At 35.1% G+C, this 27,351-nt stretch overlaps 5 protein-coding genes across 7 annotated transcripts; 2 read left to right on the forward strand and 3 right to left on the reverse strand.

Annotated features, from left to right (window-relative positions):
* Nucleotides 1–472: 472 nt before the first annotated feature.
* LOC111294059 (dehydration-responsive element-binding protein 2F-like) lies at nt 473–1,584 on the forward strand. Its single transcript, XM_022887227.2, has one exon. It carries the CDS (start codon nt 585–587, stop codon nt 1,434–1,436), a length of 852 nt encoding a protein of 283 aa, XP_022742962.2. The 5' UTR covers nt 473–584; the 3' UTR covers nt 1,437–1,584.
* A 771-nt stretch (nt 1,585–2,355) lies between these two features.
* Nucleotides 2,356–9,907, reverse strand: LOC111294057 (DNA-binding protein). 2 transcript variants are annotated; one of them, XM_022887223.2, is made up of 15 exons: nt 9,687–9,907; nt 9,240–9,344; nt 8,973–9,041; nt 8,218–8,307; nt 8,006–8,089; nt 7,431–7,595; nt 6,943–7,130; nt 5,713–5,785; nt 5,105–5,158; nt 4,477–4,734; nt 3,899–4,105; nt 3,690–3,793; nt 3,239–3,383; nt 2,957–3,091; nt 2,356–2,843 (listed from the first exon to the last, which is right to left on the reverse strand). In XM_022887223.2, exons 1-15 carry the CDS (start codon nt 9,771–9,773, stop codon nt 2,667–2,669), a joined length of 1,941 nt encoding a protein of 646 aa, XP_022742958.2. In that variant the 5' UTR covers nt 9,774–9,907; the 3' UTR covers nt 2,356–2,666. The 2 variants fall into 2 exon arrangements, with proteins under 2 accessions (XP_022742958.2, XP_022742960.2); XM_022887225.2 differs by having other exon boundaries at nt 8,973–9,037; nt 9,687–9,901.
* Nucleotides 9,908–10,672: 765 nt separating this feature from the next.
* LOC111294495 (adenylosuccinate synthetase 2, chloroplastic-like) lies at nt 10,673–14,408 on the reverse strand. The gene is made up of 4 exons (XM_022887813.2): nt 14,066–14,408; nt 11,976–12,668; nt 11,473–11,784; nt 10,673–11,081 (listed from the first exon to the last, which is right to left on the reverse strand). Exons 1-4 carry the CDS (start codon nt 14,357–14,359, stop codon nt 10,911–10,913), a joined length of 1,470 nt encoding a protein of 489 aa, XP_022743548.2. The 5' UTR covers nt 14,360–14,408; the 3' UTR covers nt 10,673–10,910.
* A 405-nt stretch (nt 14,409–14,813) lies between these two features.
* LOC111294494 (cation/H(+) antiporter 19-like) lies at nt 14,814–17,576 on the reverse strand. The gene is made up of 3 exons (XM_022887812.1): nt 17,293–17,576; nt 16,105–17,106; nt 14,814–16,014 (listed from the first exon to the last, which is right to left on the reverse strand). Exons 1-3 carry the CDS (start codon nt 17,494–17,496, stop codon nt 14,830–14,832), a joined length of 2,391 nt encoding a protein of 796 aa, XP_022743547.1. The 5' UTR covers nt 17,497–17,576; the 3' UTR covers nt 14,814–14,829.
* Nucleotides 17,577–21,316: 3,740 nt separating this feature from the next.
* Nucleotides 21,317–27,172, forward strand: LOC111294992 (1-acyl-sn-glycerol-3-phosphate acyltransferase 2-like). 2 transcript variants are annotated; one of them, XM_022888313.2, is made up of 11 exons: nt 21,317–21,754; nt 22,310–22,432; nt 23,146–23,185; nt 23,311–23,384; nt 23,562–23,621; nt 24,479–24,556; nt 24,736–24,894; nt 25,352–25,477; nt 26,075–26,167; nt 26,389–26,475; nt 26,613–27,172. In XM_022888313.2, exons 1-11 carry the CDS (start codon nt 21,674–21,676, stop codon nt 26,853–26,855), a joined length of 1,164 nt encoding a protein of 387 aa, XP_022744048.2. In that variant the 5' UTR covers nt 21,317–21,673; the 3' UTR covers nt 26,856–27,172. The 2 variants fall into 2 exon arrangements, with proteins under 2 accessions (XP_022744048.2, XP_022744050.2); XM_022888315.2 differs by lacking the exon at nt 23,562–23,621 and having other exon boundaries at nt 21,362–21,754.
* The last annotated feature ends 179 nt before the right edge of the window (nt 27,173–27,351 follow it).

The raw sequence follows: 27,351 nt of genomic DNA on the forward strand, positions 1-27,351 counted from the left end.
CTACATGTGACATGGTTAAGGAATATGGAAATCTAAGGAGACAATAGAGGAGGGAGCAAGGCATGGGAAAAAAGTGAAGGGAGTCTCGGGAATCAGGTCGTGAATGGCAGGGCAGGACAACATGTGAAATAGTGGTGGCTCGTGAAAGTGAAAAATGTTGAGGTGGATTTCCTCTATGCAATGGTAAAATTCAGTTCATGTCAGAGCGGTACTAGAAAACAATCCTTGCAGAATCCGAGGGAGATTGTCAGGCCAAGAACAATCACTGCATTTTCTTACTCAAATCAGTAAAGCAGCATTCACTGCATTGTATTATAATACACTCACTCTGATCATTCCATGTTTTATATAATGTTAAAATTACTAAAAAGATATAAATCATTGCGTTCGAAAATTTATCTAACACTCGCCAACGGTCGAATGAAAGATTTTCATGAAACGTGAAAACATTTAAACCAAACTACATTTCCCTTCCCTACATATCCCGCGCCTTTCAACCCACTTCTCTTCACTCCCATAGTTCCAGCTTCACTCACTCTCCTCACTTCCCACTCAGCTACCTCTTTTCTCTTAGTGAAACTCCCATGGAAAGTTACAGAAGATCGCCATTGAAGCCATGGAAGAAAGGTCCAACTCGAGGCAAAGGCGGCCCCCAGAATGCTTCTTGTCAATACCGTGGAGTCAGGCAGAGAACATGGGGCAAATGGGTGGCTGAAATAAGAGAACCCAAGAAGAGAACAAGACTCTGGTTGGGTTCTTTTGCCACGGCGGAAGAAGCTGCCATGGCGTATGATGAGGCTGCGAGGAGATTGTATGGGCCGGATGCTTATCTTAATCTTCCACACCTTCAACCAATCTCCAATTCTCCAAACAAACCGCAAAAGTTCAAATGGATTCCTTCCAAGAACTTCATCTCTATGTTTCCTTCTTGTGGTTTGCTTAATATAAATGCCCAACCTAGTGTTCATGTTATTCATCAGAGGCTCCAAGAACTTAAGAAGAATGGGGTTTCAAGTCACATCGGTTCTTCTAGCTCTTCTTCGTGTGAATCAAAAGCCGAGATTCAGATTATTGATGATAAAACCCCTGCAGAAGACCCTCAAACGAGGGAGAAGGATTTTGACATTTCATCAGATAAAATGGCGGGAGCTTATGAGGATAAACCACAGATTGATTTGCATGAGTTCCTTCAGCAGCTGGGAATACTGAGAGAAGAAAAGCAGTCTGAAGGAGCTGATGCTGCAGAAATTTTAACAGCAACAGATTCTTCAATAAAAGATTATGATGAATTAGCTGTCTTTGAAGAGAATAGCTTCAATTGGGATGCTATGATTGAGATGCGTGGAGTTGCTGATTACCCAGGAGCAGAAGCCAACTTCCAAGTTCATGATCCTCAAGAAGAGCTAACTTTTTCAACTTCTATTTGGAACTTCTAAGAGTAGTGGTCAATCTTGGAAGAAAAGAGATGGCTTCGACTTTTCCTATAGGCTGTCAAACTTTTTCAGTTCGCATTTGAGCTAGGATATAAATTTGACGCTACTTCTAAACATGTTCTGAAGTTATAGATTGTAATGATGTAGAAAAGTAGCATTTCTATCCATTGCTGGCAGAAGCGAACATACAAGAAAATAGTTTGGACTTTGACAATCAAGAGAGGCTATAGTAGATTTTAGTGGCAAAAGAATTTTTGGGAGCCGAAGGTAGGTAAAAGTTATTTCCAACCAACCAATGTGTGTGATCGGAACAGATTAAATGTTAACTTGAGTCACTTTTACTTCATTGGAGTAGTTTGCATTTCTGCAATTTTCCATCTCAGTAGCTGATTCTCAGAGAGACGACAAGAGAATACCACCCTAGCGTAACATGATTAGTAGAAGAAAATTAAGTTGATCAAACAATCGTGTTGGAGGGGGCTCTTTTACAGGATCAAACCAAGTAAAAGAACTGCAAATCGGTGGTTAAAAGCAATACGAATAAATAATCCAAGACACGAAGAGAATACCTGAAAACAAGTTAGTACTCGTCTAACAAAACAGCAGCTAAAAAGTCTGCCAAATTATTACACTCAATAATAAGTAATGAATAAATAGCTCAGGAATATGCGATGCAGGTAAAACAGTGTTTTGAAAATGTGAAGCTTTATGATGATGAAGTTTGTGAGAGGCTTTAGACATTTCTGTCATCAATGATGAAAACCAACTTTTGTTTTTGTTTTTCTCCATGTATTAATGAGGAGGTTCAAGCGCCATCTATATAATCTTCTCTGGAATCCAAGTTGCTGGCTTGTCACACCATTTGATATTGCCATATACTTCCCGTGACAATATAGGTTTGTATATATATATCCACCCAATCTAGACCATTAAAATTAATTTGTTATAATCTATCAAAATTCTGATGTTCATATAACAGTCATGCAACCCAAACCTAAACGCTACTTGTTCAATACCAGCATGGGATAGAAACACGGATGATCAGGATCCGTCAGGTCACTTTCCATTTGCTTTTGCAAATATAACAAAAATAGACAAGATAAAATGTATAAAACATAAGGATATCAATTTTGCTCAGCTCCAAACACAAGAGGTCCAAGGAATACCCCAAAGCCAACAGATTAAAATACCTCATAATGTGATCAAGAATATTATCCTCTTTGGATCTTCACTTTATTCATTTCTGTACTCAGAGGCACTTAGATACTCACCATGCTCCTCAAAATACTCAACCAGCCGCTTTAAGAATCCATCGCTGGTAACTGTTTCAGTGTCACATACAAGACAACACTGTCTTCTTGCTCGTGTCACAGCCACATTCATTCGTCTATGGTCACTTAAAAACCCAACCTGAAATGATTTGAGAATGATACGAAGCCCAACAACATAATCTTAACGCTGAGATTTCTACCATATATTCTGTAGGAATCTAGTAACAATGGTGACAGAGATGCTTAGAATACCTCTTTCTTTGAGTTCGATCGAACCATTGAAATAATAATTGCTTCCTTCTCCCGACCTTGGAAACCATCAACGGTTGAGATTTCCATATCCTTTAGCTTATCTCCATTGCTTTTCAACATCTTCAGTAAGACCACCTGCAAAATCATCCATGGATTTATGAGTTTATGCATAGATATAGAGGGTATAGTTTCAGTAGTGTTTCAGTTTTTCAATGTTTTAATCAATTTGTAAAGCCCACACAAATGAGACAATTGACCACTTCACTGTGAACTCTTTTATACCTGTGCAGCATAAGGGGTAATAATTCCGATATCAGAAGCATGGACTCCATCCTGAACAAGTTTCTTGGCATGTGAAATAGCAACCTCAGCTTCACCCTCATTCAACGTGCTCTCTTCCTCATCCTTCTTCTCTTCCATATCACACCTGTAGCAAATTCAAGTCGAGTCACACAGGGCCTCCCATGACATTTATTGTGGTAGATTCAAATAGATTTCTCATTTTCACACATTTATCTTAAAATTCTACCAAATTTGGTCTTACTTTTGCTTTAAGAAACAAAATAGTCAATATATTTCACTACAAGCTAGGTTAAATAACAATCGAAATGAAAGGGAATGAATCCATTTTATGAGGTTTCCTAAACATGAAGAAGAAGAAGAAGAAGAAGAAGGGAAGGCCAAATGTAAAACATGCCTACTGCTGACCCAATTTCAGTAATAAACTGCTTACCCAGCTATGTCTATGAGAAGAAGTGTTGGTTCTGTTGAAGATGACCTCTTAACATTCTCAAGATCAAAGAGCATGTGTGCAGCAACACTTGGATGGGCTTTGATCTGCAGTAATTATGCAGCTTCCATCAACATAACAAACCAAAACCAAATTATTTTTTTAACCAACAACCTAAATATGAAGCAAGCATAAAGCTAGAATCATAGCACCTTGCTGTCGTAAAGCTCTTTGGATGACCAGTTCATAATAAGCTCATGCATGCGGTACTGGACAGTGAGCATGGACATGACTTCGTCTCCATAAAGATCTGCAAGGCGTTCAAAGAGGGTTCTTCCTAACCCTTTCCTCTCAGCTTCAACACTCTGGATAGTTGGAGGAAGCTGCAGATGGTCCCCAGCAAGTATACATCTTGAACCCTGAAATAATGATAGTGGATCCTTAGGTGGGATTGCACTTTGTTATTGCTCTACATGCTATCTTGAACTGTATTAGGTTGATACCCAGCCAATGAATCTTATTAGTAAAATATCAAATTTCATTTAGAAACATTAAAGAATAAGCATGCATCCTGGAGCCTGGAAGAAGGCATATTTTACAATCATAAATCTTCAAGAACCATATTTACTAGATGGGATGGCAGAATAACCATGTAAAATGGGGGGGGGGGGGGGGGGGGGGTTTCCAGTTTGTAAAAACATTTTTCAGTGTCTCTAAACTGTATAAAATGTTACTTCATATCTGTTTTCCTTTTTATATGAACACACTTTTATTTTCAACACATTATTACCTTTAGTAGAGCCATCCAGCAGGCTATTTCAAGTGCCTGAGCAGCTTCATCAATAATAACCAAATCAAATGTAGTGTTGTCTAGTTTGCGAGAAAATGCACCAGTCAAAGTTGTCAATATGACATCAGCATCCTTAATTACATCGGTCACTGCAAGCTGCTGCCTTTTACGCTCTTCTTTGGAAAGAGTCCTAAGCTCCTTCTGGATATCTCTCCTTGTATTTCTGTCTTTGGTTTTCAACAATTTCCCATTTAGTGCCTGAAGCAATGAACTACAGTAAGCTGAAGAACAGACTAAAAGTAAAATTCCTTTGTTTATGTAACAATGAAACAATCTCTTGCCTTCCATATCAAAAAGATAAGCTTGCAATGTCTAAAATGATTTCAGTATGCAAGTATTTTTTGTAAAAAAGAATGCAAATGTCAATACTCAGTCACTTATTCAAATATAATATATTACCATTAGAGACCATTTTAGGATGAAAAAACTTAATATCTAAACAAATTTCTGAAGTAGCATCATTCTTCAGTGGATTAGTTTTACCATTAGCAAACTGACACTTAAATCAATTTTTTCTTCTTTTGGGTACAGTACAACTGAGACTTCAAATTATAGCATAAACTTGTACCTTCATTTCTTTTCGAATGTCATTTGCAAGAGAGCTATTATCTCCTCGTAGAACCTAACAGCAAAAACAACCAAATATATAAGCGCACTCTATGATTTATACAAGAGATAACCTCAAACCTAATAAAACATGCAAAAAACAAAAGTTGCATCCACTTCAAAAGATAAAAGTTTTAGAGTACAAGAGAAATATTCATTCTCACGACCATATTCAGAAGCAGATGACATCAAAACAAAGTTTCATCACTTTGTGAATAGCCACTCAAATAAAGTGATGATACATGATCAGGATCCATTTCAGTAAATAGAAAATGGGCAGGATATTTCTTCCCCAGGAAAACGAAGAATAACAAAATGATAAAAGATAATTATCTTCATTTTTCCAGAAGCATTCATGACATCCTTTCAACGGATGAGCAAGAGCATAGAAACATAATAAAAAGATTATCATAAATATGTAAATCATTGGACTGCGATAACTTTCAAATATGTGCCTGAAGCTAAAACCAACTATAATTAAGACAAATTTTCTAGTCTTCTTATTTTAAAATATACATTCAAATTTCATCGTTCAGTTCTGTTTCTTTTCAGAAAAAACTAAAGGCTTACCTTTGCATCAAGTGCACTGTCCAAAACTTGAGGTAGTAAACGTGCAGGATGCCCCAATCTCACCAGCTTTACTCTGATGAAAGAAACAGAGATAAAAGTGAGTAATCACATTTCATGTCAAAAACATCTTACATATTAACTGTCAACAGTAATCACATGGAAAGAACAGGGAGAAAAACCTAGGAAGTGAATAACTGTTATATGGCCAAAAATAATAATAATTAACTGGTATATCAAACAGCAATTCGAATCCGAGAAGTTCATACAGCCACCCTTAAGAGGTGGCATCTAGCAGGTATGGAGTTCAAATCCCAGTATCTGCTATCCCTTCTCCTATCCCCAGGCTACAGTCTCCTATGTTAAAAAAAAAAATAGCAATTCAAGTCAAAATATCTCCATAAAATCTTACATGCTAATACAACAACCTAGCTACAATTCCCTGTGAAAGATAAAATCGTAACTGTTAACAGCTTGAGGGTCTAACAAAGACTAGTTCTAAGTTGAAAATATCCATGGTTATTATCATTTTAAATAAGAACCTTTATCAAACACTCTAACTGAAGATGCTTTGAACTAATTTAATTAAATAAACAGCCAATACAATTTGGGCATGTATATATATTTGACAATGCTTTATTAGATGGAGACTACCTCCCTGCAACGGATAAGTTAAACCACGTTTCAATGCTGACTACCTCTCTATTATATTCAGTACACTGACAAAATTTTATTCAACCATAGACAAATCAGAACAGAAATTTCCTCTTGTAAATTCTGCATTTCAGTTAAACAAATCCCACCAAGTGAAAATTTATGGAAAACGAAAGATGCTAAAAACCGCAAACTTCAACAGAACCACATATTGCATTGAAAAAAGGGTAGGTTAAAGCCTTTGGGTTTGTATCTGTTCAAAAAATCATTAGTCCTATTCCATGAATAAGGTCACTAGAACAAGGGGATAGTCCAGTTGGTAAGGGTAAGAGTTCCATTTCCTTATCAATCAAGGTTCAATCCCTATAAGGAGCACTTCAGGAGTAAAATCTTGAATGCACCAAGTCAATGTGGGAGAGTGTGCCCTTAGAATCGTCTGGGGAGGGCATTAGGCCCAAGCAAAGCTTAAAATAAAGAGGTCCCCAAAACAGAAAAAGATCCAAGCAAAAGTAAATCAGAAAAGACTTCTTTACTAGCTCAGCCAGAAGAATCACTTCCCAACATATTGGACCAGTGTACCTGTGAGGAGCAAGTCGCTCAACAATGTTGTCAACAGCAATATTTGAAGCAGCACAAGCAAGGATCTTTGATCCTCGCTTCACTTCTTGTAAGATAATTTCCACAACTGTTGTCGTTTTTCCAGTTCCAGGAGGCCCATGCAGCAGAAATATATCCTTTGATGACAGTGCCTTTAAGATGGCATCTTTCTTGATCCCAAAAAGAAGGTTAATAAATAAATTAGGGCACGGAGAAAGATCCTCAGTTTGTAGAGATGTAGCATGCATAAAGCCGATAAATTGGATATACTAAGACACTTATTGGATAAGAATGTGGGTCTATAAGCATGGTGATGACCACAATACCATATAGCAGTCCATTAAAATTTAACATAATATCATCACCATTCCCTTTCCAACTAGAAAGAGAGAAGAAAACAAAAGAAACACAATGAAGAGAAATAAAAAAACTATTTGAAAAGCCAAACACTATGAATCCATACAACGCACCTGAGAACGATCAAGGTTGGAGTTAAAGGGGGTGAATGTAATACCCTTCTTTGATACTGTTGGTGGTCTCTCTCCAAACAATACAGGAACTAGATCTACAGCTGGTCCCTTCAGCACACCTTTACTCAATTGTATCAAGGCATCCTTCATTCTTCGATATGTCACCTGCAAAGGAAAATAAATCTATGATGCTCTTTTTCTTATAAGCTTAAGCCTACAACACATTGACAGTATCAACTCTAGAATATCTTGTAAATTGCCATGTATTTGATACTATTTCCACAGTTTTCAATCTACTTTAGGCCTTGTATATATGATTAGACGTTAATGGTCAAATGAATACTACAACATTAAATTTGAACTTCTATATGATTTCCTAAGGTCAACCACAACAAACTTTTTGACAAACATAAAAAAACTGAAAAATACATAACTGAAAAGCAATTTGAAATGCAAAGGGGAAAGTTTGAGTCCACATAAATACTTATAAAAAAAGAAAACTATTGTCTAGGCAGTGTAACAGAAGAAGCCAATATAAAAAACCTGGAAGCAACTGAAAATTTTGAATAGCAAACCTCATTTGCCACTTTTTCTAGACGCAAGGGACTGTTTAAACCATCTTCTGGGATGTCATCAAAAGCAACAATGATTGAGGAATCCTGTTCAATGCGTACACCAATCAGTGGCACAAGAATTTAAGGGAAGGATCATACATGACATGAAACAACAAAACCAATAAAGAAATGACCCAACGCCAACGCTTTATTTCTAATAAAGTCACAATTACCTTCAACCGGTAAACTACACCTTGTCCAAGACCAGGAGAACCTAAATCAGCCTTGTTTGGTTTTAGAACAACTACATCATGGGTTCCAAACTGCATAGCAGGGAGGAGAAAAACATAAGCTCATATAAAGAAGGGAACATTCATTTCAAAATAAGATAAAAGTTGTCCCTTCATTGTCATTTGATGGACATTTATTACTACTCATTTTTCAATAGCAATAGCTTATGGATAATTTATGCAGGTTTCTCATAACTGGAACAAGGAAATAAGCTAGATTTCCTGACAGGTTTTACTTTTTGTTGGAAGTTTAATCAATTGTTAGTCAATGCAATTGAATCTATGTCATTTCTTATTTACATCAATTAGTTATTTCATTATTTCTAAGTAAATAAATTAGAACATTTGGACCCCAAGTCATGTTTTCAAGCAACATTACTCCAATAGTGAAGTAAGCCAAATTTTGGCCAAAAAATAAGTCAAATAACTATTGGAATCCAGCATTTGTAGTATCCAAAGAAAATAGAAACGTGTCATGCATATAATAGAAATGTTTTGAAAAAAAACATAACAGTTGTTGCAATTAAGCAAAGTACTAAGAAAATCTTACACTGAAAATCAAAGAATAATTAAATACAAAACATTCTTTCTTCATTACAATTTAAAATGTATTCTAGAGTACATCAGTATTAAGGACGAACAAATATAGCATCAAAAATCTCAAAATTTGCCAGCTCTACCACTTCAAGAATCCTCACCTTGTGAGCGGGGAGAACATCCCCTTTGGTGGATTGGAACTCAAGTAGTGTTTTCCCCATTAGCCCTGTCTATTTGCAAAATCAAAAGCAGAAGGAATAATAAGAAACCCAAGCCATTTCTATTACGTCATTTTTAGCATGTTCCCTTTAACAAACCCAAAAACATGGTTCCCTTTTTTTTCCTTGCCTTCTATTTTCTGAACTACCAAACGATGCAAATTAAAAGAAGCACAAAAACCACACAAAAAGCTAAGACAATAATACAACCTGAGCATCAACACACTTCAAATTTAGTATTGTGGAGCCCCTCTTTTGAGCAGTGTCCAAATTTCTCGATGCTCCTGAACTGATAGAAGCTGATATCTCCGCGTTCTGAGAAAAAAAGTTTTGTAAAAACAAACAACCAACCAATAGAAATATCCAAAAATATTATCTTTTACACCTAAAATCATCAATAAAGTTTCAGACTTCAAGAATTCTGGAAGAGCTGTCACATAAGAAAAATTTCTTCACTTTGGTGCTATTTGATGAATTGAAAAGTGATTTAGAGAAACACCCATTTCTGGGTTAGTAATAATAATGCCATACAATTGATATCAGATGCATTCAATACAAAAATCATTTTAGAATCAATGGAAGAATGCAAAGAAAATGATTATATGTGTATATATATATATATATATAAAAATACAGAGAAAGAATCAAAGAAAGAACCTTCTCCAAATCAATTAAAGGGGTCATAGTGGAGATGAATTGTTGGAGAGAGATTGGAGATGATTTCTTCTTCTTTTGTCCCTCCATTGCCGTTGCTACTTCTCAGATATAGCTACCGTTCAAGAGAACTGTGAAGTTTAGTAGAGAAACTGGACTTCGGACTACCGAGAGGTTTGCCGATTTTTTTTTGGTTTTTTTGTGGTAGGTTTGTTGTTGTTATCTTATTGGAATAAAAATTTATAGTAATTTAAAAGATAAATGTTATTTTATCCACAAACAACCTAAGTAAATTGGAAATTTATTTCTTTTTTTGTCAATTTTATATTTTAAATTGCACTTTCATTGTGTAAATAAATGAAATTACAAGTTTATTTTAAATACCCATTATTATACATACTACTTGATAAAAAGATTGGAGAGTTCTGCATACAGAAAGATTTAAATACGTAATATTTTTATAAATTAAATAAATAAAAATTAAATATTAAAAATGTATTAAAAATTAAAAAAATAATTATATTACATTTAGCGAAAAATTCTTTTGTAAATGTGACCTTGAATATGATTCCTAATTAATTAATTATGCATTTGCACACCTAACATATTTTTAATAAACTACTATAAGAATTTTCTTTTTTAAAAAGAAAAAGCTATTAAAAGATTTGGATTTTATTTTAAATAAAATCCATAACACATTTTTTTATTTCAATTCATTTTCGCTGGTTTATGAATAGAATAAAAGACTTTCATACATTCTCATTAAATATTTTCAAAATCTTTCTTTCACCAATATCAGACAACAATTTTATTATTATTATTATTATTATTATTATTATTATTATTATCTGAACATACCCAAATTTTACAAATGATCGAAACTACATTTTCAACTGATGAATTGAATAGAAGAGAAAATAGAGATCAAAGCTTTCATTATCAAAATATATTCAGAGAGACTTCTAAGCACAATATGCTGCTAAACCAAATTTCCTAAAGCAGATTGAAAACGTCCACATTCATTTATCCCCAATGCGAGTAACCAGAACAGGTGAAGATATTTGTTATTTTATGACAACAAATTTTATGTATTTCCCTACTTTCATCCCAAAAATTTCCCCATCATAAGGGGATTAACACTTTTCCATCACAAATAGTATTATTTATTTATTTTTGCGTTAGTGCAAGAAAATCAACTAGTAATAATATGATTGAAAACTGGTCAAATCATTTGAGAATGAGAGCATCACGGCTAGGTCCGACTCCAATATAATGGACAGGCACACCAACAAGCTCCTCTATCCTCTCAACATATTGTTGTGCAGCCTTTGGAAGATCTGAATAGTTTCTGATGGAAGAAATGTCACACTTCCATCCAGGCAAAACTTCATATTCAACCTAAAAATGAGTTAACAAGAGTGCTTTAACAACTGCTAGAATAATATCAAATGCGAACAACCTAGTATTTGCTAATGCATCAAATATCCATTGTTACCATTCTGAGGTGCGTAAAGTGCTCCCGCTATGCACAGGGTATGGGGAAAGGTCTATTATTTGCTTTCAACATTGCACACATTAAAGGAAAGCTCAAAGAAGAAAAAGCAATCAACATATGGTGTTCTCCTACATGGTGCCTATTTTTCAAAGGACTTCCAGTTGGGTCTTAATTTAAACTTAGAATGCAGTATCAATAAGACAACTGAATAAGTTAGATTTGTATAGTGAAAAGGGAAAAAAATAAAAATAAAAGATCTGATGAGTGTCAATTATGTTAGAAAAGTTGACTAACCTTCAACTGCTCAAGAAGACGAAGATCAGATGGGTATGATTGGACTGGTGTACCATCAACTTGTTTATAAGTAACACCCAATCTAATTTCAGGAAGATCCGACAAAACATCCAGTTTGGTGAGATTTAGAGAAGAAAAGCCATTAATCTGACAGCAGAACTTAAGAGCAACTATATCAAGCCAACCGCAACGACGAGGGCGGCCAGTAGTTGTGCCAAACTCTTGCCCAGCAAACCTAAGGATGTCACCCCTTTGACCCAGGATTTCAGTTGGGAAAGGACCAGAACCAACTCTTGTGGTATATGCTTTTACCTGCGGAGTATTTAAGAGAGAGGAAAATGATTGAAGTTAAACATATTTTATGCATTAAGAAAAACATCTACATTTATAACAGAACCATTTGATTTTGTATCGCTTCTCTAATTCATACCACCAACCATGCAACAAATCAATTATCTGATGAAGAAACCAAGAAAAGTAGACAAAACAAATCATTCACTTACAACTCCAATTAGATCACCCACAACTCTTGGAGCAATACCAAGCCCGGTGCAGATTCCACCAGCTGATGGACTTGAGGAAGTTACAAAGGGATAAGTACCGAAATCAATGTCTAGCATAGTAGCCTGGCCACCTTCAACCAATATCCTCTTGTTCTGTTCAATTGATTCATTCATCACATGCACAGTATCAGCAATGAAAGGCTCCAACCTCTCAGCAAATCTCTTGTAATTTTCAACCTCTTCCCTGAGTATTTCTGGGGTATAGTTAAAACCAGGAAACCTTGAAGCTGCATCTGATAATAAAATATCAAGCTTCTGAGGGAAAGTATCCATGTGCCTCAAGTCACTTACTCTAATGCCATTCCTGATCATCTTGTTTGAGTAACAAGGTCCAATTCCTCTTCTAGTTGTGCCAATCAATGACTTAGCAAGCTCAGCTTCCCTAAGTCCATCAACTACTTGATGAAAATCAAATAGCAAGTGAGCACGGTCAGATACCAATATCCTTCCTTTGCAGGAGACCCCATTAGCTTCCAACCCATCAATTTCTTTGAATAGGCCTGGCAAATGTACCACTACTCCATTTCCAATAACACATACAGTCTCCTCATTAAGGATGCCAGAAGGTACAAGGTGAAGGGCAAACTTCTTTCCCTCTGAATTATAGATGGTATGTCCAGCATTAGCTCCACCCTGAAATCATAAAATTTTCCAATACTAAGAAGGATGCTACTTGCAGTGACTAATTAGAAACCACAAATTCAAGCTGGCTAATTAAACTCTTATAACAACAAATTCAAGCTAGCTAATTAAACTCTTAAATTATCATTATAAAATGTAGTCGCACTCTGTCCAAATAAGACATTTCTGCATGTGCTTATATAGAACTAGCAGTGCACAATGAATAGTTTGTTATAACCATTCAACATTTTTTATTTCCCTTTTCCTTTTCAGAAAGAAGCAGTAGATAGACCCTATTATTATATGAACAACCAAACTCATATGCAAGGGCAAGTCATATCACGTTACTTATGATCTGTAAAAGTTCCTAAAATTACCTGTAGTATGAAGAAAAAGGGCCATTATACTGCAATAGATAACTTAAAGGTCCAGTCCGGGAGAAAAGTCTTTAAATAAGAATTAAGTTCCAAATGCAAATTGATTAAAGTTGTGGGTTAATCACATTTCCATGGTTAACATTCTGTCCACATGACATCACAAACACTCTCCCAGGCACAAATCACCAATCACAAAATCAATTATAAATAATTTAAAGTTAAAAGAAACTGTGAAATGAAAGGTTAAACCTTACTACTTGTACTTCTACTAAAGAACCATAGGTTGAAACTTGAAAGTCTAAGCCCTTGCTAATTCAGTTAAACAAACTTTCCTACCATGATTTCAGATTTAAGGTCTCTTAAATCCAAATATGATAAGAGGTGTAAAACTATCTATGCTACCTTTGGTTGTTAGTTTTGCTACATTTTTGTTAACTTCCTGAAAAGTTGCTAAGAAGCAAAAGCAAATACTATAGAACCCAGAGTTTAGCGTTGGTTCATGTAGCCATTCAGGTGGCATTCAGCACACAACCCCTTCCCTTGTTCCTAGGCTGCGGCCTTCTTTGCAACAAAAACAAATACTAGTAAAAAGAACACATTCAAACATAATTGTTAGACATAAACGTAAAATCATATATTTGTTCCTTAAAAATTTTTAATTTTTGATAATTCAAAAAAATCTGCTTTTGCATTCAAACGTACTTTAACACCAAAAAAAATTACACCTTAAGTCAATCAAGCTTGACTTTTAACCTCATTTTTCAAGCAATTTTCCTATGTATCAAATTGCAAAGAATCACACCAATAATTTCACATTTTTTAAAGAAGAGATCAATTTTAATCAATTGTAAGTCCAATTGAAAATAGATTAATCTAAGGCTCCGTTCGTCTCATCACTATTCATTTTATTTATTTTAAGAAATTTATCATTTGTTTTTATAGTATCCAAAAGAAGTACCTTTTGCTTATGAAACCAAAAAGAAACAGAAGAAAAAGAAAATACGTGTAAAAATAAGCGTATAAGAGTGGTACCTGGCAGCGAGCGACGATGTCGAAGTGCTCAGCCAAGATATCAACTAGCTTGCCTTTGCCTTCATCACCCCACTGAGACCCCAACACGCCAGATACCTGACTCAGCGACCTGATTCGACTCAGCGATTCACTGGTCGCCGACTCAGCCACACTCAAAGAAGAGGAGGCGGCGGGCTTCAAGGAGCAAACAACGAAGTTACAGCGGTGGTGTTGAAAGTGGCGACTGGGCCTCTGGTGGGCCCATCCTGAGGTTGCGACTGCGCTCGGGTCGAGAGCGAGAGATGATAAGTACATGGTCAAAAAAATAGAAGACAAAACAAAGAGGGAAGAAAACAGTCTAGACAAGGAGACCTGTTATAAAACGAGGGTTTTTGAAGGGAGTGAAGTGATCAAGTTATCAAAGAGAACTAGTGAAAGATTGACACGTGGATTTAAATTGGGTTTACGGGGGGGTTTTTACATCTTTTTTAATGAGGGACTCAACTCGTGTGGTCGTGTTATTTGAAAAAAAAAATGCATGGCTTTAATTCATATTCTTATTCTAAATTGAATTAATGAACTAATGTAAACTATTTTGACGTTTTGGAGATGAATATTTGATTATTGGAGCACAATCCCATATTTCATTGGACAAATGGAGAAGCTACAGTTCACTTATTACATTGTAATATCATCCAACATACAAAATGATCTCCTACATCTTATGCACCCATGCAATGCAAAGAAAAATAGCGTATATCTCTTCTCGTCTCTCTCTCTTTCCCTCACACACTACTTGGCTCTGCTGCATTTGAAACCCCATTGCTGTCATATAGGAGTTTTTCCATGGCATTTTTGGAAGGATCATATTGTTGGATCACCAAAACGGATGAAGTGGTGGAGAAGTCAGACGAGGCTAAATAGCTTCCAACAAGGCCTAGTTCAGGACAGTCAGTACCCCTTTCCGTCAATGGCATTGTTGGTGACATTCGTCCTACCAGAAACAGGCTAGCGTTGCTCATTGAGCTCAAAGCAGCAATTATGTCTTCTTTGCTGCTCATTGTTTTCTCTTCATGTATTACTGACTCGTTGTTCTTGCTTAAATTAATGGACTCGGACAAAATTTCATTGTCCATGTCTGATTCAGTTTCAACATCAGCTTTAGGATCTAGTGACATTCCAGTTTTGGGTGTAAACTTAAGGACCGTTAGCTTGATTCCAGGGTGCTCAGCCATCCTCATTCCATATGCAAGTGCTTCACGATCGTCTTGACCCCCAAAGAAAGGTACCACCATCGAGTAAGACACTTCACTAGCAACAACTTGGGTGGTGCCTCCCAGGCCACGGTCTACAAGAATTCCCACAGAGCAAGGGGCATGTCGGAGGACACGTTGGTTGACTAGATGGAATGAGTGTCCCAAAGACTCCATTGATCCATCTAGTCTTTGGTGCTTGTGGAATGGCATTAGAATTAGGGCAGCTCGCTTTCGATCAGCACTAGTGCAAATATCTTCATGGATACTATTCAAAGCTGAGATTGCAGTCATGGGGCGGACAGTGACGCTTCTTAGCTGCTGATATGCCTCAAATGCAATAACCATTTGGTCTTGATCCTCACGTTTCTTGTTCCAAAAGGGTAGACCATTTTTTCGGGCTTTGTGAATCATTGAAATGGCTGATGATCGTTCAGAGAGTTCCATAAGATGCATAGCATATACACAGAGGTGTCCCCTTTTCCGAATCCCCCGAGAGGCCTCTATCAGATTGATCAGGGTAGGAATGTTACGAGTACTATGGAAACAAGACAGGATTCGAAGCTCTGTATCAAGGTCTTTGCGCTGAATCCTTCGATGCTTGTAAGGCTTTCCCTTTCTGGTAGGCTTGTAAATAGCCATCACAATTGGGGTTGTGATGAAGGTAGTAAATAATGCCATTAGAACTAAGATAGCAAAAGATTGGTCGTTTAGCACCTGCAATGAACAGTGCTCACGGTTGGGTTGCATTTCAATTAAATACCAAGTTGTGCATTTCAAGAGATAGTAAATTAAAAAAATATATACCTTGCGGTCCTTGCCTATATTAAGGACGATGAGTTCCACCAGGCCTTTCGTGTTCATAAGGAACCCAAGTGTCAGAGCTTCCATGAAAGGCACCTTGAACAACATTGATAGACCAATTGTGCCAGCAATCTTCCCAAAACAAGCATTGAATATAACAAGCACTAGCAACCCCCACGATTGGGCCCCTTTGATACTTGCAACATTGGTTTTCAATCCACTAGATGCAAAGTAAAGCGGCAAGAAAAGCCCTGAAACTAGATCTTCTATCTTCTCTATCAACACGCCGGCGAAAGGACCGTCTTTGGGTACTAATATCCCCACCACAAAAGCCCCAAAGAGTGCATGAATGCCAATGGTATCCGTGACAAAACCTGCAGCCAGTACCAGTGATAGTGTAATACAAATATAGAGCTCCTTCACTGGCTCACCGTCAGGAGAACGCCTAGCCATGAATGCAAGTATTGGTTTCAATACCAAAATGGCAAATAAAATGAAAACTGCTCCACAAAGCAGCACCCACACAGAGACGAGAGGAGAATGGTTGGATCCAGTGAGTGCAATTGCGAGTGCGAGAAGTACCCAGGCAACAACATCGTTGACAGCTGCAGCAGACATTGCTATGCGGCCAACATCGGTTGTTAGGAGTTTTAGCTCAGCGAGAATACGAGCAAGGACAGGAAAGGCCGTTATAGAGAGAGCTACCCCCATGAAAACAAGGAAAGATATCTGATTAACTCCTTTGTTGATGGTAGAACGAAGAACAAGTGATGTACCAATGCCAAGAACAAATGGAAGACTGATCCCAGCAGCTGCTATTACTAAAGCCTTTTTGCCTGTGCGACGAATTGCTCGAATGTCGAGCTCAAGACCCACCAAAAACAAGAAGTAGAGCAGACCAATGTTGGCCAGGGTGTCCAACACAGTCATGCTTCTTTTTGGGAAAAATGTGTTCAACAACTTCTCGCTTCTTCCCAAGGCAGAAGGACCAAGCAAAATTCCTCCCTGGTTTAAAAAAAGGATCATATCATCACTGAGTGAAACAATTATATATAACATTTAAATTCAATTTGTCTAAATAAGAATTTACCCTTTTAATTGTTCTAGTTATATATATATAGTCAGACATTGTTCCTCCTTATCTTGTTAAAAGAAACAACAGGCTGAAATGAAGATAAAAGTAGAACTTACAATGATCTCTGCAATGACTCTAGGTTGCCTTAAAGGCCGAAGAATGATAGCGAGGATTCTGGTAAAAGAGACCACCAAAATTATCTGAACAATCAGCAATGGAAGAGCAAAATCGAGTGGATTTTCATTCTGGAAAGCTCCATTGGACGTAGCCTTCATTGGTGCAGGGCAAACAGGCGCAGAAATGCCATTGTTGGTAGCCATTTTTGGACCATGCAAAAAACAACTTGGCTAACAAAGACAAGGAGAAAGTAGTTAATCTTTAATCATATAATATCATTAACTTTGCATGCATGAAATTCAAGTTTGTTTGCCAACAAAATCGAACTGTAAAAGAAAACTGAAAAACAAAAAAAAAGTTAAGTTGCACTAAATTAAGACATGGGAAAACCAGATGAACCGGCAATGTAAAGGAGATTGTTAAGGAGATTAAACACTTTAACGAAGTTTTTGCCTGGGAAAAACGACTCCTTCGCCTACTTTTTTCCATACAAACTCAGATAAATATGGAAAAGAATTGCTACTTTGAACGGTGCTAATTACTATTTATAGTAGTATTATTTTTTCTCAGTCAAAGCCTGTAAACAATTTCCAGAGTTTCTTCTTAATTTTTCCTTCTTAATTGACCATGAAAAAATAAGCATCCCAATTTGTTTTATTTATTTATTTATTTAGTTTTGATAGCATGAAACTCACTAGGCTGCTTAGAGTTTGAATTTATGCAATAATATCAAACATTGCTAATTTTAGCTCCAATTTTTTAATTATGATAGTAGATGTGTTCCGTCCAAAATGGGAATGGACTACGGTTATGAATTTATAATCTAAATGATCAAATTGATTCCATGATTATAAGTTTATTCTATACCAAACCAGATCAAAATAGGGCTATATATATTTTCATTATGAGAAATGATTATTAAAGCATATCTGACCATTGATATGAATCCTTTCAAAATGAATTTCCAATTCTTAATTAATAAGATTCATACTCCACTCTAAATGATTGTTTTGCTGAATTTGAGCTGCTTATGGTTTCTCTTTGAGTAAACATCTTTGCAATGCATTCAACCCGTAAAACTGTTGCTTGTGTGGAAAGAAATCTAAAATTAATATAGAGAGTGCATCGTTTTTGAGAATGTAAGAAGAAAAGGGGAAAAGCCAAAGGACATGAAAACTGCTTTCAGTCAAATTTGTTGGCATTCTAATATATTAGACCACAATTCATAATGTTTGTGTGGACAAAAATTAACTTGATCTTACAAATAATACAAAAAAAGAAGAAAAAAAAGGTTTCAACTTCCACATCTCTTTTCTAAAATGCACTTGGTATGTTCCCTCCTCAGTTCCTCTAACAATTTTCCTTTTTTAATTATCTTCAACACTCTTTAAAAACTTGTATCAATCCATAACAAAATCCTGTAACCTGCATCTGCTTCTGTTTGGTTAAGAATCTTGCATCAATGGACATATCTTGGGATATCCGGCTTTGTTGTCGATATCCAGTTGGTCGGCTATTACACACTTCTCTGAAACTCAACTCTTTTCAAGGAGATAAAAATGTTGATTCATGTCCATTGGTTTTGGCCACTTTAGCTCTTCAACTGCAGCATGTTATTAGTTCATAGCTCTTCACTTGGCTCTTATCAAACATTCTGGTGGTAATCCATAGTCCTTTTCAAGGTGAGCAAGTTGCCGCCTCCAAGGGTCATTATGTAACTTTGTAGTCCAAAGTCTAGTTAAAACAATAAAAAGAGGTTAGCATGATGTTCATACATACAAAAAAAAAAAAAACACTAAACCAGAGGTCATGAAGTGCAAATTGAGAGCACATTCAACACATCAAAACATACATAAAAGAAATGCATCGTTGGTTCTCTGGTGGTCAAATTGAATATTCAAGCTTCAGAGAAAACAAAACACTGCAAAGAGGTAATTGGCATGCCCATGCAATGACACAAGATATCGTCTCTGAAGAGTTTCCCCACATATTTTGAACCCTAAACCCCCACCAAACACTTCAAATTCCACATTATACATAAGAAAAATTGGTTCTAGAATTCCAAATAAACAGATCTGATTATTATTGAACATTCCACAGGAATCCACAACCCTTCACAAACGAGAGAGAAGTTTATGCTGCTGTAAGACTTAAGTCTGAAGGATAATTTTGGTTGACCATGCAAACTTATGAGCGTCAAGGGGACGAAATACTACAAACTTGAAGAGGAAGAGAGAGAGCTTTTGCTCTTTTGAACTTTAATCGGAAAAAAGCTACAGAATTGTCTAATCTCTATTTGTTTAGATACACAGCAACTAGTTAGAAAGAAAATATAGCGGGTTTAAAATGCAGGGAAAATAACAGTGCCATCAGAGATATAAAATGAGAAGTTTAATATGTTATCAGATGAGTAAATTTTCAGTCGGCTTGTGACAATGACAACCCTTGTTAATAGATATTACTAAAAGCTTATATGAATTCTAAACTTCACTCACATCATAGCAGTTCATTTCTTAAAACAGCCAAAATAAATTTTGTACTTCCAAGTTATCTAGTGTCTGGATAAACCTTTTATAAATGGCTAAGAGCAACCTTTAGTGCTTAATATAAATAGTTAACCGCATTAATATAACCATTGATATAATTTTAATAAATTTTTATATAATTTTAATTTTGGTAATTTTTAATATAATTTAATAACATTTGATACAATTTGATAATTTTTTTTATATAATTTTTTTATATAATTTTGATAACTTTTGTTATAATTGATACTGAATATATTTGATATAACTTAATAATCATTGTTAGAAGTCTGATAATTTTTGGTATAATTTTAATAATCATTGATACAATTTTAGTAACTTTTGATAAATTTTAGCAATATATTGATATAATTTTGTTAATCAGTGATAGTTGGTAACCTTTGGTTTTTCATAATTTTTTATATAATTTTGGTAACATTTGGTATAATTTTCATAATTTTTATATAATTTAGTAATATTTGTTAAAAATTTGACAACTTTTGGTGACTTTGATATAATTTTAATAACTTATAATATAATTTTGATAATTTTTATACAATTTTAATAATCTTAATTATAATTTTAATTATGTAATATATATATTTTCATTTTATAAATTTTACTCTTCCCATCTTAAAATTAGAATTCAAAATTTAGTTATAGTCTTAAATTCTAATCAATAACATACTTTAAAATGAGTTATTATTAATTACATCTAATAATACCATTTTTTTATACAATTATAATACTAATTCCTATTTTCTTTGATGTTTGATAACACATGATGTTTAAGAAGAAAATAAAATCTTAATTTAGGGATTTAGGCATACCATCTTACCAAGGCTAAGTCATGATTTCTGATTAATAACAACAAATTACTCAAATCCCACACGCCATTGCCCATCATATGTTGGCTTCAAATCAAGTTTACTTGAGATAATTTGGGTTGAAAAGATTTGCTAAAAGGATTAAGCGTGAAGATATTGATCTCTGTTTTAAAGTTAAGAAAAAAAATTAGTGGTAAAAATTTTAATTTTGATTTGAAAGATTGGTGCATGTTTTTTTTATGATATATTAAGAAAATTAATTTTGTTGTATAAAATTACTCAATTAATCTATAATGCCACGTCTACATTTAATGCTACATTCGTGTCACAAGCATTAATGCAACATTAAAATAAATTTATTTAAATTTAATTTTAATATATTTAAAAATGTATTAAAATAAAATTTAATATTATTTTAAATAATAAATAGATCTAATTGGGCTCGAATGAATAGGCTTGGGCAAGCTGTAAGTGTCGAACCCATGGACACTTTTACCTTAATGTCAACAAAATTATTTGAGGAAAAGGCAAAATATTTTATTTAATATGATTTAATATGAAATATCATTTTATTAATAAAATATTTTATTTAATTAATTTAAATATTAATTTAAAATAATTTTTATATTTTGAACGATATTTTTAAAGGATTGAGCTTGGGCAAGCGAACCGAACTTAGCATTTAAAAACCCAACCCGCGAGACACTTGTCATAGTAAATGAATTACTATTAAAATCCCAATAAATGAGATATTGTTGCAGCGGTCCTCCAACGTCTCCATTCATAATAATTTTTCCCCTTAAAACGGGAAAACTGCTTTTAAAGCCTTTTCTATTTCCATCGTTTTTTTCGGAGTTTGTCATTTTCTGCGCTTCTATCTCGTCGCTCACTTGCACAACACAATTAATTCAAAATTTTTTTTTAATTCTCACAATATTGAATTAAAAAAAAAAGGGAAAAGGAAAGATTTACTATAATCTTCTCTTTTTAAAAATAAATCTAAAATCGCACTAGTGGTGGTGGTGTCAATGGTGATTGCAGCGGCAGCTGTCATCGTCCCATTGGGCCTTCTCTTCTTCATCTCCGGCCTCGTTGTTAATCTTATTCAGGTTCCTTTTTTTTTAGCTTTAATTTTATAGATTTGGTTTTGTTTTAACTTCTTAAGGGATTTGTTTTGTCTTTCGATTTGATTAAGTGGTTTTTTGTTTATTTTCTTCGGTAATTTTTGCTTGCTGGGATTCTATTTTTCTCTTGTGGATGCATTAAAAGTAAATGCTGATAGGTTTATTTTTATTTGTTTTTGAACTGATATTATTAATCAGCTTGCATGTACAGATGGGTTTTGAATCTGCTTTACGTCTGAGCTAAATAAAATTTAGGAAAAGAAAATTAAATTGGAATCTTTGGTTTGAGCATGATACAACCATCTGCTTTTGTTGCCATATTTGCTTTCATATTTAGCGATGCCATTTTCATGCTAAAAATGGGATTTAAGTCAGTATTTTTGTTCCTTTGTTTTTGTAGCAATCAGAATTTACTGTGTTAGACAAGTTGATTCAGTTTGATTCATTGGCTGTTGTTTTTCTCTATCTCTTTGTCAATCACCATTTTTCATGTTGTGGAATTGTATGCTTTTTTTTTTTTTTTTTTTTTTTTTTTTTCAGGCAGTTTGCTTTGTTCTCATTCGGCCACTGTCCAAGAACACTTATAGAAAGATCAATAGGGTGGTTGCAGAGTTGTTGTGGCTGGAACTCGTATGGCTTGTTGATTGGTGGGCGGGAGTTAAGGTGTTAATTGGTTCCTTTATTCCATTGTTTAAATTATATGTTTCGAATCACCAATTATTAACTTTTTTGGGAATTTTGAGGATAGTTTTCTCTAATGCTGAACCCTTCCTGAGATGGCAGTTTATGATGATCAAGTGCCTAAATGCTTTATACTTCCATTTCCAACTATAATTGTAAAAAGTTGGTGTCAAAAATAATCTTCACATGCTAAGCACCAAGATATAAAGCCCGCTCAAAGCTTTTCACTGCCTTCTTTGTGATTCTGAATGTGGAAATACTTTTGGTTAATGAACGTGAATGGAATTTTCGTAATCTTAACTGGAGATAGGATGTCACTGAGACAAAGGTATTGGAAAATGAGATTGTTGTGCAGTGTCAAAATTTACATGCTTCCAGTGACCAGCTATTACATTTGCTGGTAGGCTTTAGTTAGATGAAGGCTTTTTGTCCAACTAGTATTTTTGTGTCCATAGGCTTCAAGATTGGTGCATTGTCAATTCGTCTGCATAATTATGCAAATATGAGTTGAACTATTGTTTTGAAGTTTTCTATCATCTCTAAGAGCTGATGGATGTTATATGAATTAGGTGTTAATTATTGGCTGTTAGCAAGCCAACTTTGTTAATGTGGGAAAAGAACTGCTACCATGGATGCCATACCTTAAGTAGTCTCCTAAAAATTAGCTTTTGATCTTTGAGACATTTTATTTGCAGATTAAAGTGTTTGCAGATCATGAAAGCTTCAATTTAATGGGTAATGTCAATCTCCTATACTAAGAAACTTAGTTCTTGGTCTTAGAGTTACATGGATAATGGGTATTGTTCTATCCTAAATATTTTGAACGGTTTCTTGTCATTTGATATTGTAAAATTTTTCAGGTAAGGAACATGCCCTTGTTGTATCCAATCACAGAAGTGATATCGATTGGTTAGTTGGATGGGTTTTGGCTCAGGTATGTAATTAATGTATTCCAACTCAGAATTTTTTTGCATACTGTTTGCTTGACATGTGCAATCAAAAAAATATTTGGCACTAATTGGAAATTGGCTATTTAACAGTCTAACTTCATTTGTTTTCTCTCTTAAAATGTTTTCTGCGGCTAAGATACAATTAAATTTGCATCTGACAGCGATCAGGTTGTCTTGGGAGTACATTAGCAGTGATGAAGAAATCATCAAAATTCCTTCCAGTATGTGTTTGTGTTATTCATTTGAAGTTTCAACTTTCAATAGCGAGATTATGTTCATTTCCAATTCTTTTAGTTTCAGATGATATTTTATATTTTATTCTTCAATTTTGAATGATAATAGCTGATGATGATGCTGTTTACATGGTATTTTCATGCACATTTGCATATGCTCGAGTACACATGTTCATGTATGTAAACGTGTGAAATGTGATTAGCTCAGTAGGTAATTAATGAGATAAGTAAATGAGCAGCAAGTAAACTTAAATACTATTTTCCTTTTTGGAAAAAAGAAGAAAATTAAGACTAGTGAGAAACTCTGGTCGAAATTTCTCGGTTTTATTTTATGTTACATTAGCTTCTGCTTTTAAAACTGGAGTAGGATTGTTCACTTGAAAATCTGCTTTCTTAGTCAGAGTTCAAAGTTTAGCTTGTGTATCATACGTGAAGTGAGTGTGCCTGAAGTAGGGAGCGATGATCTTAGTATTTTTCATGAAGATAGTCATATTTATTCCTGAAGTTAGTCTAGGTGAGAAGCAGGTCTCGTGTTGGAGTAGTAGTTTTTTTTTTTCCCTTTTTTTTTTCTTCTCTTAACTTCTTTTGCTCACCTGGCTCAATTTCTGATTATTAACTCTTGGATCCTACTTTCTTTTACCTGAATTGGAACATTATGAAGCAAATGCTATTATGAGCTTGCTACGATTATTAGCACTTGTATCCTACTTTCTTTTATCTGGGCATATCACTCTGTTTTGTTTTTACTGCATACTAGTGAATGCCATTTTTTCTTTATTAAAGAAGAATATATGGTTTTACTTTTGCAAAGTTATGAAGAATTAATTCATGTCTGATATGTGCAGGTCATAGGCTGGTCAATGTGGTTTTCTGAGTATCTGTTTTTGGAACGAAGCTGGGCCAAGGATGAAAATACGTTAAAGGTAAATGTTTTCTTTTAATTTTGTCGATGCATGGGTATCAAGAATTTCTTATGCTCTCTATATGGTATACACATATACATGACCATAAGTGTTGCTTTTTTTACTTGTGTGATAGTGCATACTTGTTTCTAAACTACCTTATTGATCTTAGTTAAAATCTAGTGGAGTTATAATTGCAGGCAGGCCTTCAACGTTTAAAGGACTTCCCACGGCCCTTTTGGTTGGCACTTTTTGTAGAAGGAACTCGCTTTACGCAAGCAAAACTTCTAGCAGCTCAAGAATATGCGACCTCACAAGGATTGCCTATTCCTAGAAATGTTTTAATTCCTCGTACAAAGGTGAGATTCTTACTGCTCCAGTTTTCTTGAATTCCATGTCGTTTTTTGTATATATGGATGTCTATGTACGTGAATTTAGATTGTGGTACTCAAGTTGATAGCATTCTTTCAGTGTAAGATTAATAATATTTCAGCTTTAATTTATCTTATTTTGTTTAGTTATTTGCAGATATCGTTGCAACCTCTGCCAAAAACTAACTTTTCAAGTTTCTTGACCCTTTGGCAAAGTGGTTCAATGCTTAGCCAGCCTCAGCATTGATACAACTGTGCACCCTCACATCTATACCCAGTCCTCTAGTTGAGAATTAATCATGTTGGACATAGTTTTACTTCTCTCCTTTGTAATACTGGAGTTCTTTATTTTGTTCAGGGCCACTTATCTTATAGGCCCTTGCTAATCCTAATTCCATATAAAAAACATATGGCCAAAATATCAACATTATTTGTGTTTCTTCAGGGCTTTGTTTCAGCTGTAAGTCATATGCGTTCATTTGTCCCAGCCATTTATGATGTGACAGTGGCTATTCCAAAAAGCTCACCTTCACCTACAATGCTTAGACTTTTCAAGGGGCAATCTTCTGTGGTAAGTTAGATTTCAAGCCAACTGTGTAAAGCTAGTTAAATATCTTTGCATAATTATGTCTGGATTTGAAGATTAACATTGCTTTCCCTATATTTCACATTGATATGTCCTTGGAGAATTTGCTGCAGGTCTCCTTAAGGATTTCACTTCTAAATTCCGCATTATCATGAAATTCGTTCTGAGTGTAAAGGCATAATCTGCTGTCAAATATCTCTAATGGGCATTCTTCATAATTTGTTCACATCTTTTATCAGATCTTTTAGAATCCCTGGAGTGAAGGCCAACGAGTTTGTTGGTCATGGGCTTTTCAGGAATTAGTTAATTTGTTGTAGTTACTTTATGGCAACATGGAATTGGTTGAGTTGCTAGGTTTAATTATGGAAACAACTCACTGAGAATGTAGTCTTAGGCCATGCTGGAAAAGTATTTGCTTTTCCTTCTGCTTCTCCTATGGTTGAATCATGTATGTCATTCGTAAGTTCTGATTATTAAACCTACAAGTGCCATTGATCTTAAACATCTTAGTTGATTGTTGAATGACTTGCAGTTCTATTGGGTTTATTCAGTTGATTAAGATATTGTTTCACTCGCTTGCAGGTGCATGTACACATTAAGAGGCATCTCATGAAGGAACTGCCTGACACGGACGAAGCTGTTGCACAGTGGTGTAAAGATATCTTTGTGGAGAAGGTGAGTATTCTTCATCTAGTGCATAGCAGGGTGCTGTTCTAGGTGGTCTTCCATGCATGTCTGAAATAATTATATGCTTGAAAATGAAAGGAAGGATTGTAACCTTGACAAGGTTGTTTATCTTTGTGATTTATGTTTAATCATGTTTATTCTTGTGCTTGCAGTAGTTCATGCACTAGTTTCCTACTTATGGTTTTGTTTCTGTTTGATTTCTCATATAGGACAAGTTGTTGGACAAACACATAGCTGAGGACACTTTCAGTGACCAACCATTGCAGGATGTTGGTAGGCCGATCAAGTCTCTTTTGGTGAGATTCTTTGTGTCAAATTAGCCAATCTTCATTTTGATTTTCTTCAGCTGGTGTGGCATTGTCTTGTTTTTCTGGTGTTGTAAGAGTTGCTTCTTGAGCTTAATATGATGAACAATATTCTTATTCCTGGTCAGGTTGTTACCTCTTGGGCATGTCTTGTGGCTTATGGGGCTCTCAAGTTTCTGCAATGGTCGTCACTTTTATCCTCATGGAAGGGCATTGCATTGTCAGCATTTGGCTTGGCCATTGTTACCATCCTCATGCAAATCTTAATCCTCTTCTCTCAGTCAGAGCGTTCAACTCCTGCCAAGATAGCTCCAGCCAAGCCCAAGAATGGCGGGGAGAGTTCAGAGGCAAGACGGGACAAACAGCAGTAGATAGATCTTCCTCCCAAGAAATCCGCATGGCAGGAACCTCATCTACAATCATATTTTCAGAAACCTAAACCATGTGTAGTGTCTGTATCACTTTCACTTACCTCGGTTTGTCTTCATTTTAGACTTTCAAGCATATTGTCTTATGGTCATCAGATGACACAAGTTTGTCTGCATTGTCAATTCTTTGTTTTCTGTTAAAATGGCTTTGTAGCAGCGATGTTTTACATTAGGCTAGCCCCATTCTTACATTTCGATATCTCTTCAGTCGATACAGGAGTCTTAAAAATTTATTCACATGCCTTAATTGTTGTCTGCCATTTTTTTCACTAAGCTTTCATTCTTTGTTCCAAATATTTTTACGTCAGCGGAGGAAGTTGCTGCTGGCTGAAACCATTTCCTGAAATTCAAAACTACACTTTCTTAGGGGTATTGTGTGTTTTATGTTTTTAAAAATTTTGTTTTGTTTTATTTTCGTTTTATTTTTAATTTATTGAAT

The sequence above is a fragment of the Durio zibethinus genome, chromosome 14, assembly GCF_047325235.1.
Source record: "Durio zibethinus cultivar Kanyao isolate XHJ-2024 chromosome 14, ASM4732523v1, whole genome shotgun sequence".
Classification (NCBI taxonomy): domain Eukaryota; kingdom Viridiplantae; phylum Streptophyta; class Magnoliopsida; order Malvales; family Malvaceae; genus Durio; species Durio zibethinus.

Excerpts from the sequence above, each read along its gene's own strand:
- LOC111294495 (XM_022887813.2), bottom strand. The coding sequence starts at position 14,359 with ATGTACTTATCATCTCTCGCTCTCGACCCGAGCGCAGTCGCAACCTCA. Across the intron at positions 12,669-14,065 it reads ACATCGTCGCTCGCTGCCAG|GGTGGAGCTAATGCTGGACA; the intron begins GTACCACTCTTA and ends TTATGATTTCAG. Across the intron at positions 11,082-11,472 it reads GTCTTCTTGAGCAGTTGAAG|GTTGAATATGAAGTTTTGCC; the intron begins GTTAGTCAACTT and ends ACTCATTTTTAG.
- LOC111294494 (XM_022887812.1), bottom strand. The coding sequence starts at position 17,496 with ATGGCTACCAACAATGGCATTTCTGCGCCTGTTTGCCCTGCACCAATG. Across the intron at positions 17,107-17,292 it reads GAGTCATTGCAGAGATCATT|GGAGGAATTTTGCTTGGTCC; the intron begins GTAAGTTCTACT and ends TTTTTAAACCAG. Across the intron at positions 16,015-16,104 it reads ATATAGGCAAGGACCGCAAG|GTGCTAAACGACCAATCTTT; the intron begins GTATATATTTTT and ends TGTTCATTGCAG.
- LOC111294059 (XM_022887227.2), top strand. The coding sequence starts at position 585 with ATGGAAAGTTACAGAAGATCGCCATTGAAGCCATGGAAGAAAGGTCCA.
- LOC111294057 (XM_022887223.2), bottom strand. The coding sequence starts at position 9,773 with ATGGAGGGACAAAAGAAGAAGAAATCATCTCCAATCTCTCTCCAACAA. Across the intron at positions 9,042-9,239 it reads TGAAGTGTGTTGATGCTCAG|ACAGGGCTAATGGGGAAAAC; the intron begins GTTGTATTATTG and ends TTTTGCAAATAG. Across the intron at positions 5,786-6,942 it reads GAGCGACTTGCTCCTCACAG|AGTAAAGCTGGTGAGATTGG; the intron begins GTACACTGGTCC and ends TTCTTTCATCAG.
- LOC111294992 (XM_022888313.2), top strand. The coding sequence starts at position 21,674 with ATGGTGATTGCAGCGGCAGCTGTCATCGTCCCATTGGGCCTTCTCTTC. Across the intron at positions 23,385-23,561 it reads TTGGATGGGTTTTGGCTCAG|CGATCAGGTTGTCTTGGGAG; the intron begins GTATGTAATTAA and ends TGCATCTGACAG. Across the intron at positions 25,478-26,074 it reads TCAAGGGGCAATCTTCTGTG|GTGCATGTACACATTAAGAG; the intron begins GTAAGTTAGATT and ends ACTCGCTTGCAG.